At 42.1% G+C, this 13,964-nt stretch overlaps 1 protein-coding gene and 1 long non-coding RNA gene across 6 annotated transcripts in view; one reads left to right on the top strand and one right to left on the bottom strand.

The window, feature by feature from the left end:
• The window catches only part of TNPO1 (transportin 1), a 70,625-nt gene that overhangs the window by 24,479 nt on the left and 32,182 nt on the right, over window positions 1–13,964 (top strand). For all 5 annotated transcript variants that reach the window (XR_007630585.1, XM_050329626.1, XM_050329623.1 and 2 more), the window contains 3 exons: window positions 7,879–8,028; window positions 12,437–12,543; window positions 13,559–13,692. Coding sequence is in view for 4 of the 5 variants with exons in the window: in XM_050329626.1 (XP_050185583.1) it covers window positions 7,879–8,028; window positions 12,437–12,543; window positions 13,559–13,692 (391 nt within the window). In the remaining variant the exon portion in view is untranslated. The remainder of the gene's footprint in view (window positions 1–7,878; window positions 8,029–12,436; window positions 12,544–13,558; window positions 13,693–13,964) is intronic.
• The window catches only part of LOC126647426 (uncharacterized), a 53,646-nt gene continuing 41,002 nt past the window's right edge, over window positions 1,321–13,964 (bottom strand). Inside the window, exon 4 of the long non-coding RNA XR_007630596.1 lies at window positions 1,321–7,749. This is a non-coding gene — a long non-coding RNA (uncharacterized LOC126647426). The remainder of the gene's footprint in view (window positions 7,750–13,964) is intronic.

Raw genomic sequence — 13,964 nt, 5'->3', positions numbered from 1 at the left:
ATGTGTTCAGATACACTGAATGTTTTGAAATATCATCACTCCACCCTCTGACATAATAGTAAACCATATCAGTTTAAGTCAGAAGTGTTATACTTAAGGTATAGTCTAGAATCAACAGAAGCAGGAATTTTTGCTGTGGAAAAGCTTATTTAGCTGTTTCTATATCATATTCTTGTATATTAGGACAGAAGAAATTAACTAATTTTTTGCTTCTAATACTACACTACTGTGGTGAGATCCTTTTTTAATTATAGCTCTTTTAACAGAGACAGTCTCATTAATGCATCAGAAATCTTCATGTGCAACAGGGACGCTAGTCACTGTCAATACACATTTTGCATTTCTAGACAGTAAATCGATATTGCTAGTTAAAACATAGAATGACAGCTTATTTCTTAACAGAAAGACTTAACAGCTTTAAGATAGAGATTGATAGGTAGTTAAAGTCTCTCCCCAAAGTTTAATATTGCCAATATCACAAGAGTAATTCAGCAAAATATAGCCATGCTCATAAATCGTTATATCACAGCTTGTGAATGGACAAATGCTATTCTCATCTGTAATGGGTTGACCCTGGCCAGATGCCAGGTACCCACTAAAGCTGCTCTTTCACTCTCCCTCTGCAACTGGACAGCAGAGAGAAAAAAAAAAAACAGTTAAGGATTCATGAGTTGAGATAACAGCTGGGAGAGGTCACTTACTGACTACCTTCACAGGCAAAACAGACTCAAAGTGGGAACAGTACTTAAATTCATTACTAACAGGATAAGAGCCAAAGAGTGAGAAATAAAACAGTCTTAAAAAATAACTTCCCCTCACTCCTCCTTTCATGTTCTCCCTTCTCCCCCCAGTGGTGCAAGGGGACAGGGAGTGGGGGTTGCAGTCAGTTGTTGTTTCTGCTGCTGCTCAGGGAGAGGAGTCCTTACCCTGCTCCCGTGGGGTCCCTCCCACGGGAGACAGTCTTTGATGGACCTCTCTGGTGTGAGTCCATCCCTCAGGCAGCAGTTCTTCCCAAACTGCTGTCCTGTGGGTCACTCCTCCATGGGGTGCAGTCCTTCATGAATGAGCTGTACCAGTGTGGGTCACCCACAGGGGCCACAAGTCCTACCCAAGAAAAACCTGCTCCAGCGTGGGCTCCCCTCTCCAAGGGCTGCAGGTCTCTGGCAGGACCCTGCTCCAGCCTGGGCCTTTCACAAGGTCACAGCCTCCTTCATCCATCCACCTTCTCCAGCATGGGCTCCTCCATGGGCTGCAGATGGGTCTTTGAACCTCGATGGTCCTCCATGGGCTGCAGGGGCACAGCTGCCCCACCATGGGCTGCCCCACAGGCTGCAGGGCCTCAGCTCTGGCACCTGGAGCACTTCCTGCCCCTCCTTCTGCACTGACCTTGGTGTCTGTATTGTTGTTCCCATGTTCTCACTCCGCTCTTCCCTGGCTGGAATTCTTTCTGTGCCACAACCTTCTGTTCTTAAAGATGTTATCACAGAGGCATTACTATTACTCTGAAGTTGTTTGGCCTTGGCCAGCAGCAGGAAGTCATGGAATCATAGAATCTTAGAATTAACTGGGTTGGAAGAGACCTCCAGAATCATCACGTCCAACCCTTGATCCAGCCCCACTGTGATTACTAGACCATGACACTCAGTGCCGCATCCAGCCTCATCTTAAAACCTCCAGGGATGGTGAATCCACCACCTCTCTGGGCAGGCCATTCCAATGCCTGATCACTCTCTCTGTAAAGAGCTTCTTTCTAATATCCAACCGAAACCTCCCCTGACAGAGCTTAAGCCTGTCCCTCTTGTCCTACTGGTGGTTACCTGGGAGAAGAGACTGACCCCCACCTGGCTATAACCTCCCTTCATGTAGTTGAAGAGAGTGATGAGATCACCTCTGAGCCTCCTCTTCTCCAGACTAAACAATCCCAGCTCCCTCAGCCTCTCCTCACAGGACTTGTGCTCAAGTCCCTTTACCAACCTCATTGCTCTTCTCTGGACCTGCTCCAGCACCTCCATGTCCTTCCTGAACTGAGGGGCCCAGAACTGAACACAATACTCAAAGTGCGGCCTCACCAACGCAGAGTACAGGGGAAGGATCACTTCCCTGGTCCTGCTGGCCACACTGTTCCTGATCCAGGCCAGGATGCCATTGGCCTTCTTGGCCACCTGGGCACACCGCTGGCTCATGTTCAGCCTCCTGTCAGTCCAAACTCCCAGGTCCCTTTCTGCCTGGCTGCTCTCCAGCCACTCTGTCCCCAGCCTGGGGTTGTTGTGGCCAAAGTGCAGGACCCGGCACTTGGCCTTGTTGAACTTCATCCTGTTGGAATCAGCCCAACTCTCCAGTCTGTCCAGGTCCCTCTGCAGAGCCCTCCTGCCTTCCAGCAGATCAACGCGCCCCCCCCAACTTGGTGTCGTCTGCAAATTTGCTAATGATGGACTCAATCCCCTCATTTAAACCATCAATAAAGATGTTAAACAGGACTGGGCCCAGCACTGATCCCTGGGGGACACCACCAGTGATCGGCCACCAGCTGGATGCAGCCTCGTTCACCAGCACTCTCTGGGCCCGACCCTCCAGCCAGTTCCCAATCCAGCACAGAGTGCCCTTGTCCATGGGGCTGCAGCTTTTCCAGGAGTGTACTGTGGGAGACAGTGTCAAAGGCTTTCCTGAAATCCAGATAGACACATCCACAGCCTTCCCCTCATCCACCGGGTGGGTCACCTGATCATAAAAGGAGATTAGGTTGGTCAAATAGGACCTGCCCCTCCTAAACCCGTGCTGGCTGGGTCTGATCCCTTGTCCATCCTGTAGCTGCTGTGTGATTGCACACAGGATGATCTGCTCCATAACCTTGCCAGGCATAAGGTCAGGCTGACAGGCCTGGAGTTTCCCAGGTCCTCCTTGGCAGCCCTTTTTGTGGATCGGTGTGACATTCACCAACTTCCAATCGTCTGGGACCTCCCCAGAGAGCCGGGACTGTTGGTAAATCATGGAGAGCAGCTTGTTGAGCTATTCTGCCAGCTCCCTCATCACCCTAGGATGGATCCCATCCGGTCCCATGGACTTGTGTGGATCCAGGTAACTCAGTAAGTCACTGACTATTTCCTCCTGGAATACAGGGGGGCTGTTTGGCTTCCTGTCCCTGTCTACCAGCTCCAGAGGACAGTTGTCCTGAGGGCCACCTGTCCTACTGGTGAATACTGAGGCAAATTAGATGTTAAGTATCTCAGCCTTCTCGTCATCCCTGTTAGTCCAATAAGTCTAACAAGTTTCTTCCCAAGTCCAACAAGGAATGGAGGTTTTCCTTGCCCCTCCTTTTGTTATTAATGTATTTATAGAAGCGCTTTTTGTTATCCTTAACAGAAGTAGCCAAATTGACTTCAAATTGCGCTTTTGTCTAATTTTCTTTCTGCATGACCTAGTTGTACTCCTAAACTCATCCTGAGTAGCCAGCCCTATTTTCCATAGTCTGTAAGCTCTCTTTTTATCCCTGATTTCCTTCAGAATCTCCCTGTTCAATCAAGCTGGTTGTCTACCTCGCTGGCTTGCCTTTTGGCACACTGGTACAGCCTGTTCCTGTGCACTCAAGACTTCCTTCTTGAAGCACGTCCATCCCTCCTTGTTTTCGAGGGTTTTTTCCCAGGGTATGCTCTGGACCAGTCTTCTTAACAAGCCAAAATCTGCCCTCCAGAAGTCCAGTGTGGAGGTTTTATTGGTGGCCCTCCTTGTATCCCTGAGTATTGCAAACTCTATTATTTCATGGTCATTGTGGCCCAGATGGCCTCCGACCACCACATCTCCCACCAGCCCCTCTCTGTTTGTAAACAACAGGTCTAGTGGGGCCCCACCCCTGGTGGGTTCATTTACCAGCTGGAGCAGGAAATTATCCTCTATACACTCCAGGAATCTCTTAGACTGCCTCTTCTCTGCCGTGTTGAGCTCCCAGCAGACATCCGGCAGGTTGAAGTCGCCCACAAGAACAAGGGCTGGCAATTTTGAGACATCTGCCAGCTGCCTGTAGAATAATTCATCACCCTCATCATCCTGGTTGGGTGGTCTATAACAGACTCCCACCAGGATATCAGCCTTGTTGTCCTTCCCCCTGATTGTGGCCCACAAACACTCAACCTTATCGTTGGTAACCTCAAAGTTCTACAGAGTCAAGAGACTCTCTAACATACAGAGCCACCCCTCCACCTCTCCTACCTTGCCTGTCCCTTCTGCAGAGCTTGTATCCCTCCATGGCAGCACTCCAGTCATGCAAGTCATCTCACCACATTTCCATGATGGCAACTACGTCACAGCTTTCCTGCTGCACGATGGCTTCCAGCTCCTCCTGTTTGTTACTCATCCTATGTGCACTGGATGTACATCCTATGTGCACTTCAGCTGGGCTGCTGATTTTACTCTTAACTCAGGCTTTTCATCCCTGGACTTCTCTTTGGAGAGCTGAATTCAACCCCTTCCCCCTTCAAACCTAGTTTAAAGCCCTCCTGATGAGCCCTGCTAACTTATGGGCTACAGTCCTTTTACCCTTCCTAGATATATAAAGCCCATCTGATTTAAGAGGACTGGGTGCTGTGGAGTTTGCCCCATGGTCAAAAAACCTAAAATTTTGACAGTGGCACCAATCCTTTAGCCACCTATTGATAAGGTAGGCTTTCCTACTCTTTTCCCCATTCATCTCCTCATTCATTCCAGCAAGTACAGGAACTGAGGCAAATACTATCTGTGTGCCTGTCCCATGAACTGATCTACCCAGTGCCTTGAAAGCTGTTTTGATTGCCCTGGCACTTCTTCTATTAATATCATCACTGCCAGCCTGGATTACCAACAGTGTGTAATAATCTGAGGTCCAAATTAACTCAGAAAGTCTCCTACCAATGTCCCTCACCCTGGCTCCGGGAAGGCAGCAAACATCCCTGTAGGATGGGTCTGGTCGACATGTAGGGCCCTCAGTTCCCCTCAAAAGGGAGTCACCTACTACAACTACCCTTCTTTTTTTTCTTACAACTGTAGTTGTAACCCATCTGGTAGAGAGGGTGCAGCCTGCAGACAGATCTTCCTCTTGCCTGATCTCTGCTTGACTTTCTGAGTCTAGGGCCTCATATCTGTTGTTCAAGGGCACCCGGGGAGGTGATGGTGGTTGAAAGGGTGTCCATTCTGGAGCTGGTTGGCATTGGCTTCATGGGACAGGGGAAGCTTCTAGCAGCTTCTAACAGAAGCAACTGCTGTAGCCCCCCCTGCTACCAAACCCCACCCACAGAAACCCACAACATCATCCCAGTCACTTAGTTCTTCTTCTAGCAATCTAGCATAGGAAGGACATGGACTTGTTGGAGCAGTTCCAGAGGAGGGCCACAAAGATGATCAGAGAGTTGGAGCACCTCTACTACGAGGAAAGGCTGAGAGAGCTGGCAGCGTTGTTCAGCCTGGAAAAAAGGTGGCTTTGGGAAGACCTTATTGCAGCCTTTCAGTACTTAAGAGAGGGCCTATGAAAAAGACAGGGACAAACGTATTAGTGGGGACAAGGTATGACAGGACAAGGTGTAATGATTTTAAACTAAAAGAGGGTTGGTTTAGATTAGACATAAGGAAGAGGTTTTTTAGAAGGTGGGTGGGAGGACACTGTAACAGGTTGTCCAGAAAAGTTGTGGATGTCCCATCCCTCAAAACATTCAAGGTCAGATTGCATGGGGCTCTGAGCAGCCTGGTCTAGTTGAAGATGTCCTTGCCCCTGGTGAGGGCATGGTGAAACATACGCTCGCTTGGACCTGAGTTACAAAAACCTGTAGCTTTCACATATGTATCCTGTGTCATACAAACCCTCATTAGAGGAAATAGGACTGTTTGAAGATACACTTGGGTTCCTAAAAGCACTGCAGAAACCCTAGAATAATTAATATGTGTGTAATGTGGATATGCATCCATTTGCTCTGTAAAGCAATTGAAAATTTACTGAGAACCAAATGATGTTATATGATTTTAATATAAAGTGATGCAATGTGAGAGAGAAATCTTCAACTGATGAACTGTTTAAGCACCAAAGATGATATCAAATGCCAGAGGTCTGCTTCACTTTCCTTATTTTCTTGTACTTTATGTTCTTGTCCATTCTCTATACTTCCAGATTGACTGAAATAGAAGGAGCAAGACTGTGAGCTTTGCTGATGGCTGAAGCGTATGGCTGTCAGAACTAATCATAGAATCTATGAAGATTAAGGAGTATCTTACTCAGCTCTTAGGCCATCAGCTTATAATCTTGGTGTCACAGCAAGAACTCCATCCAGACCTATATTACTGTCTTCTGACAGTCCAGCTGTCAAGTTGTTGAACACTCTAGATTCCATAAATATTCCTCCACTATAAATGAAAAATCTTAAGCTGCTCTTTTTCAATTCTTCCACTTGGCCCAGTAACTTAGAGAAAGCTCAGTGAAAAGAACTGAAACTGTTGTCTGAACTTAAATTCTTATTCAGTTCAGGTCAATTCTAGCAGCATTTTTCTTATGTTTCACATTGTGTAACACTTACCTATTAACATTGTTTAAAGATTATTTTTTTCCTTCTCTCTCTAATTATTAATTTAATAGATTGAATAGAGTAGCTAATTTCTGAAGGAATTGCTGTACTTAATTTTGTAAAAAGAGCACTGTATTTCTGTTGGAGTAGAGGGTGGCAGTTTTATTGCATAGTCCCTACATCATTTCTGTATCTTACTATGGTGAAAGCAGGTTTGTCATCAGTTCCTTACAGTAACAGTGTTGCAGCAAGCTAGTCAGTATAATCAAAATGTCTGTCTTTTGCTGACTGATGTCTTTAATGAGTCTCCTGTATCCTGTGACTTCAGATATAATTCTTGCCTATATGTCTATTTAAAACTTCCTCTTAAAATGCAGAGTTTGTAATACTGATATTCTAATTTTGAATACATAGAAAAAGTGTATCACAAAATATGCCTAGTGGGAAAGGACCCACAAGGATCATCAAGTCCAAGTCCTGGACCTGCACAGGACACCCCAAGAATCATACCATGTGCCCAAGTCCAAATGCATCTTGAACTCTGTCAGGCTTGGTGCTGTGACCACTTCCCTGGGTAGCCTGTTTCAGTACCCAACCACCCGCTGGGGGAAGAATGTTTTCTAATATCCAAACTAAACCTCTCCTGACACAACTTCAGGCCATTCCTTCAGGTCCTGTCACTGGTCACCACAGAGAAGAGATCAGTGCCTGCCCCTCCTCCTCCCCTCATGAGGAAGCTGTGGACTGCCATGAGGTCTCCCCTCAGTCTCCTCCAGGCTGAACAGAACAAGTGACCTCAGCTGCTCCTCACAAGCTTCCCCTCAAGGCCCTTCACCATCTTCATTGCCCTCCTTTGGACACTCTCTAAGAGCTTAATGTCTTATTTTGTGGTGCCCCAAACTGCCCACAATATTCGAGGTGAGGCTGCCCCAGTGCAGAGCAGAGTGGGACAATCCCCTCCCTCAACTGGCTGATGATGCTTTGCCTGATGCCCCCAGGACACGATTGGCCGTCCTGGCTGCCAGGGCACTGCTGACTCAGATGCAACTTCTCCTCGGCCAGGACCCTCAGGTCCCTTTCCATGGCACTGCTTTCCAGCATCTCATTCCCGGTCTGTAGATCTATTTGGAGTTGCCCCATCCCAGATGCAGAATCCAGCTCCTTCCCTTGTTGAGCTTCATATGGTTGATGATTTGTATACTCTGAACCTGGAAACCTTTGCTGGGTGTAGCTGCAAGGAGAGATAAGGAAATGAAGATTAATATCTCTATATAAGCTTTAATCTTTTTGCATTGTTCTGGAAGTCTGCTTTATTCCTGTGAGCTGATTGAAGGTTGACTGTAATTACTTTATGTTGCAGATGAGCCAACACGTTCCTTGAGCGGTCTTATCTTGAAGAATAACGTAAAAGCACATTTTCACAACTTTCCAAACGGGGTAACTGACTTCATTAAAAGTGAATGTCTGAACAACATTGGTGATTCCTCCCCCTTAATTAGAGCTACTGTAGGTAAGTTTGCTCTTATTGCTGTATTCTTCATACTGAAAATGTTACTGATATGGGTGAGAGCTGCACTAGTGACATAAACAGTTCTTGAACTCCTGAAACTGTTTACTTCTGATAATTGTCACATTTTAATGGTACATTTCACAATATTTTAATATTTTTCTTTACTGGGAATATAAAAAGTCACACTTTTGATTCTTATTATCTTAGAATTAATACAGCAATTCAGTTCATATTTCTTGAAATGTAACTGAACATAAGACTCTTTGAATCTTCTAAAATTGAGCTTACTGCCAGCTTCTCGACCTGAAAACAGGAATATGGTAAAGGTCTGACTTAACTACTTCAGTACTCTGCTTGCATCAAGGAAACTCTTCTTTTAGCTGATTTCCTGCGTTCCACTGCCCATATGCACACACATGCACAATCCTTTCAGGGAATCATCGTACCATGAATAAGGCATTCACATAAGGAGATTCTGTTCTTAAATATGTTCTGTCAGAAAATAGTAGATAAAGTGTGGTGTACAGAACTTCATGGAATCATAAAATGGTCTGGATTGCAAGAGACCTTAAAGATCATCTAGTTCCAGTGAGAAGTTTCTTTTTTGTTACACAAATTTCTGATTTTGTAATACTTTGTTTTGGTACACATCTTTTGTAAATTATGTTTATTTGTATTATTTTAACTTATTTCAAGGTAAAGTTGATTTTCTGTGTGCTGTTTGAGAATGTGATTTTTTGCAGTATTGTAGTAATTTTCCTTTTCTGCTCAAAAAATAAAAAAACCCATAAAATATATATTTGAATACTCTTGAGAAAATGGGCATGGGCGTCACTTCAGAAAGAAACTCAGCTTGTATTGGCTGACTCCTTATAAAATAATCTACCAGTTACTGTTCGTTTAGAATCCTTTGCTTTTTCTATAGGATTCTTTCTCCAGACATTCTAGTATAGACTAGAGAAAAATATTCATCTCTTAGCTTTTTCCTGCTGTCTTGTCACTTGTGAAGCTGCTTTACTATGAATTTTATTAATGTTCCATGTTCTTAGTGATAGTAGAAAAATGTCTCTGAGTGGCAGGTACATTTTGGTTTCAGGCTGTAGAAGAGTCAGTCTTACTTGTTTATTCATAGGAATTTTCAGTGGAGTACAATGGAGATGACTGAAGAAAATATTCCAGTTCCACCTGGATTGCTATCTTAGGGTTGTTTGGTGACAATCTGTGGGGTGATTTTTTGAGGGAGGCAGGGATTATTTGTTTTCAAGCAGTTACTCTTTAATTTTTCCTGGTACGAAGTGCTTGCGGATTAGTAGCTCAATCATTGTTCAGCTTTAAGTGATCCTTGCAGGGATTTTTCAGCATATAGGAGTGCTTGCGTAAGTGTTGCTGTTTAGCATGTGCTTTGCACTATCTGAATTGTTGGATCTCTGGAGCCATCTCTCTTAGTAATGATGTTGGTCTGGTACCTGCTTGTTTCTTGGTACTACTTAGGTGTAAATATATTACTACCTACCCAGACTACCTTCATAGCATGAGTTGGCATGTGCAAGTTAGAGCTGCTATTTTTGATGAGTATGGGGTTTTGCAGTTCAAGCACTATCAATTTAATGAGCCAATTGCAAATAAGATCTCAGGAATTCTGAGAGTGAGATGAGCGAGTACATCAAAATAAAGAATCAGAGAAGATTTAATGCAGGATTCGCTCTTCTTTGTGGTCTCCAGCATCTAGTACTAACCAGATGAATGCTGATACCTTTTGGCCAAGACAGAGGCAAGCTGATTAATCCTGTCCTCCAAAGTCACCTTGCTGAGGAGAATGAGCATGGTAATAGAGTTGATTTTAGAACTGTGGCTTGAGACCAAATGATTACTGCACATTGTTGTATCTTTACTTAGCTTATCCTTATTTTAATCCCCAAAAGAGTAACAGAGTGTAACTTCTCTGTGCTGTGTGGTACAGGTTTTAAACCCCTATGTTCTAACTTTGAAATATGGATTCAAGTTCAAGCTGCATTTGTGAGAACCCACAAATTTACCAGGATATAAATGCATTTCTTTTGAAAGTATCTGCAACTGTTCTTAAAACTTTCTAAGAATCCAGTCTAAGGCATGACCTTAGTGTAGTTCCTGCTTAAAAAGCGAGCAGGAAAAATAGTTTGAGCATTTAAGAGTAATAGTAGGACTGGAGAGCTTCACTGCAGGAGGAAATTGAAGCTAATGATTGCCCTATGAGGGGAAATTTTGTTAGGAAATTCAGCTTTTAAAAGTTAAGGAGTTCAGAAATCAACGTTAGGAGCTACAGTCTCCCAAGAAACACCATCAAAACCCCAGCCTTCTCCCTGTCCTGTTATTGGCATAAAAGTACTGAAGCGTAGCTGCTTTGTCTTTATGTTAAATTTTTCATTGTTGAATTGATGCTGTAAACTGGGGTTGCATGTAATTGAAACAGTGACATAAAAGATGCTGTCAAGAGTAAGCTTTTGTTTTAACAATTTCTGACATCCCTCTGGAGTTGGTTCTCTTGTGTATTTACTGCTTAGTTAGCCCCATTGCTATATTAGTTAGATTTCACATTTGTCAAGTGAAATATCTACAGAATAGATTCTGCAATACTGTTTTGAAGTTAATTACAAAACAGTACAAGACTTTCAGTTTCAGCTTGCTAACCTTGTAGCTTAGTATGATAGTCAGAAGGCAGGGCCTTGTCTAGCCCAAAGCTGTTAAAAAGCTTCAGGCTACTACACTGATTTATTTCTTTACTTTGCTTATTCTTCTGATGTCCATGTTTCTGTGCCTGAAGTGCTGGAGAGAAAGCCACGAAGGTGTTGGTCTTTTCTCTGGTGTCTCTGTTCCCTGCTGGCCAAATAAAGCAGGTGTGTGTGGAAAATTTCACTTTTGGAAGAAGATGCTCACTGGAATCCCATGAAGATTCTTTTCAGCATGAACATAAGTCCCTGAAACTTAATTTTATGTGTCTGCTTCCTGATTGTTCTTAAAACTTTTTGCAAAGTGTCAAATGCAATAACAGTTGCCTCTCTAAGTTCCTGGTAGTCTGATATTACTCTCTTTTTCGCTTTGTCTCTACCGAAGTGTCTCTTCAACATTTCAAAAACACTAGCAGAGTGTTAAATGGCTTTCCCACAGATTTGTACAGAAAGTTCTTAATGGCATGTATGATCTGAACTGCATACATCTCTGTTGCAAGGGCCAGTGGCCTCAAGTCACTTGTTGCCTGTGCATCTGGAAGTATTTCCTCCTAGTTTATCCTGTTGCTGTCTGGAATAGGCCTTTTTCTATTTTCTAGTAATGCATCTGATGTTCTTTACAGGATGATAATATTCAGGAAAAATGCAGTCTTTTAAGACTCCATAGATCTCCATAGGCTTTTGGGAATCATTTCTGTTCATTTGCAGTTATGAAGAGAACTGGATACAAACTACTTCTGGAGCTGTAAAATTTGTATTTAGCTTGTGTCTTAATTTTTGCTCTTTGTCTCTGTGGGTTCTCCAGCCTATTGCATCAAAGGAAACATGATGCAAAATATTGTTTAGTTGCTGTGTGTCCTGTCCAGAATGTCCTTTGCTCTGTAATGTTGTCCTGTATTCTTGTGTTTAACAAGAATTTTAACATTTTATTCCAAAGAAAAATGATATGTTCTGATTAGCTCAATGAAAAAACTTGGGAAGCTTTTTCCATCACTTTTCACTTGAGAGATGACTAGCTCTAATAGTATTAAGTTCTGTGTTCATACCCCTTAGAAGTAACTGCCAGTAGCAGAACAGATTATCCTACCTGTTTCATTTTGTGTTAAGGCAAAATGAACTCATAAAAATTCAGTCCTAGTTTATAACCTGCCTTCCTAGTTCTTGTCACCTAATTAGTTTTTCTTGGGATTTCTGGAAACAGAATTAGTGACCCTCTGGGTTGACCTGTCTGTTTGCTGGATCTCACAGTTCATAACTGGATGACCTGCCTGAGTGTTTAAGCTCTTATTAGGTCGTAGAATGTGTCCTTAATGTTTTGTGTAGACACAGTAAAGTTGCGAACACATAACTTAGAACTCGATTGTAAGTTTATTTGACAGATTGCCACATTCATGCTTTTGTATCATGTATATGTATAAATGTTGTACATTGTTATTTCCTTAAGTAAAATTACTTTATGCTTGATTTCTAATGTCTGAGCCCTTCAAGGTAGCAGGAGGGAACAACCCACCTTTGTTTTTCAAAGCCCTTCAAATAACATGTGCAATTAAATGAACTTTTTTTTTTTATGCATGCCAGTTTTTAACAAAACAAGAAATCTTCTAAGTTCTAAGACATCTGAGAGGAGAAAAATAAGAAAAATTTATATGAACAATGTGAAAGTACGTGAGATCTCATTTCCTTCATTATTCTGTTTCCTTTAGGCATTCTCATAACAACCATTGCTTCAAAAGGGGAATTACAGAATTGGCCAGAACTCTTGCCAAAGCTTTGCAGCCTATTGGATTCTGAAGATTACAATACCTGTGAGGTAAGGAGATTTATAGAAAATTAAAGAGTATCATCTGAATTTGATTATTTTTATCTCTCTTCACAGAGACTTTGTATATGTACAGTATTGTGTACATGTCTGTGTGTCTTATACATGTTCATGTGTTCTCCTTGAAGAACAGTGGCTCAGTTTGATACCTTTTTTTCTACCTGCAGTCGACATCCTTACTGTTCATTCAAATGAATTTGTTTTCTTTGCATAAAAGCAGAATAACATTGCAGATGGATAGTCGTCATTCATATCTCAGCTGAGAAGTGTCCTGAAGTTACTACTCTGTGATGCCTAATCTTTTAGGCATCATCAGTGTCATTAAGTTGACCCTGAATTTTCTCTTACATAAAAGTAGTGTTCGTTCTTATTGTAACTTAATCCGGAAAAGTGATCTGTGATTGCTTGATCACCCCATGTGAATTACTTGATACTGTCTCCATGAAAGTGTATGAAACATTTTGTATAAAGTGATCCTCAAAGATGACTGATGGTCCAAGATGCCATGCTGTCAGGTAGTGTTTTAGTGCCGCTTTCTCTCAGAAAAAGAAAAAAAACGCTTGAAAATGGAACTCAAATTGAGTGTCATCTGTTTTGCCCCATAACAAATCATGAAAGAAAATATATTTATATATGTAATTAAATTGGACACTCCTGCCCCATTCTATTTATTTATCAAATAAGAGCTAGCTTTTAAACATTTTTAAAAATATGATTGAATAAATGATCATTGAATGAACGGAATAAAACTAAATTTATCACTTATCCATTACTGACTCACACAGCTCACACAGCTTGTGAGCTGGTGGATGTTGGTTTAAATGAAATGCCTTTAGGGATGTTTCAGTTTAATCTGTATTTAGTTAACTGCATTTACAGTGTTAACTAACTACATTTACTATGTTGTGCTGAAATTACCTATTGTATATGAAGTCTGAAATTTGGCGTTATTCAGAATGTGAAAGATTTTATTTATTTATTTACTTATTTACTTACTTTTAAACAGGGTGCTTTTGGCGCTCTTCAGAAAATATGTGAAGATTCTGCTGAAATTTTAGATAGTGATGTGTTGGACCGGCCACTTAATATCATGATACCTAAGTTCTTGCAGTTCTTCAAGCACAGCAGTCCAAAAATACGGTAGGTTTATGTATTATACTTGAAGCTACCTATAGACTTTATGTTTAAATTTTATTTATATGAGCAGCAAGGCTGCTATTTTGTAGATTTGTTTAAAACCTACTTAGTTTAAATAATCCTGCAGAGATCAACAAAGATTCCATGCATCAGTAATTTCCATGTTTGTCTGCTTAGTTGATGCAACAATCTCACCTCTCAATGATTTTGAAAATCAAATGGTTTCTTTCAAGTTTTTGCATATTATTATGAAAAATTCAGTGCTAGGGGTTGTA

Source organism: Myiozetetes cayanensis, unplaced genomic scaffold (genome assembly GCF_022539395.1).
Source record: "Myiozetetes cayanensis isolate MyiCay16 unplaced genomic scaffold, myiCay2020 scf4, whole genome shotgun sequence".
Taxonomy (NCBI): Eukaryota; Metazoa; Chordata; class Aves; order Passeriformes; family Tyrannidae; genus Myiozetetes; species Myiozetetes cayanensis.
The sequence above is the reverse complement of the archived record's forward strand: the minus strand, read 5'-3'. Positions and strand labels throughout refer to the sequence as shown.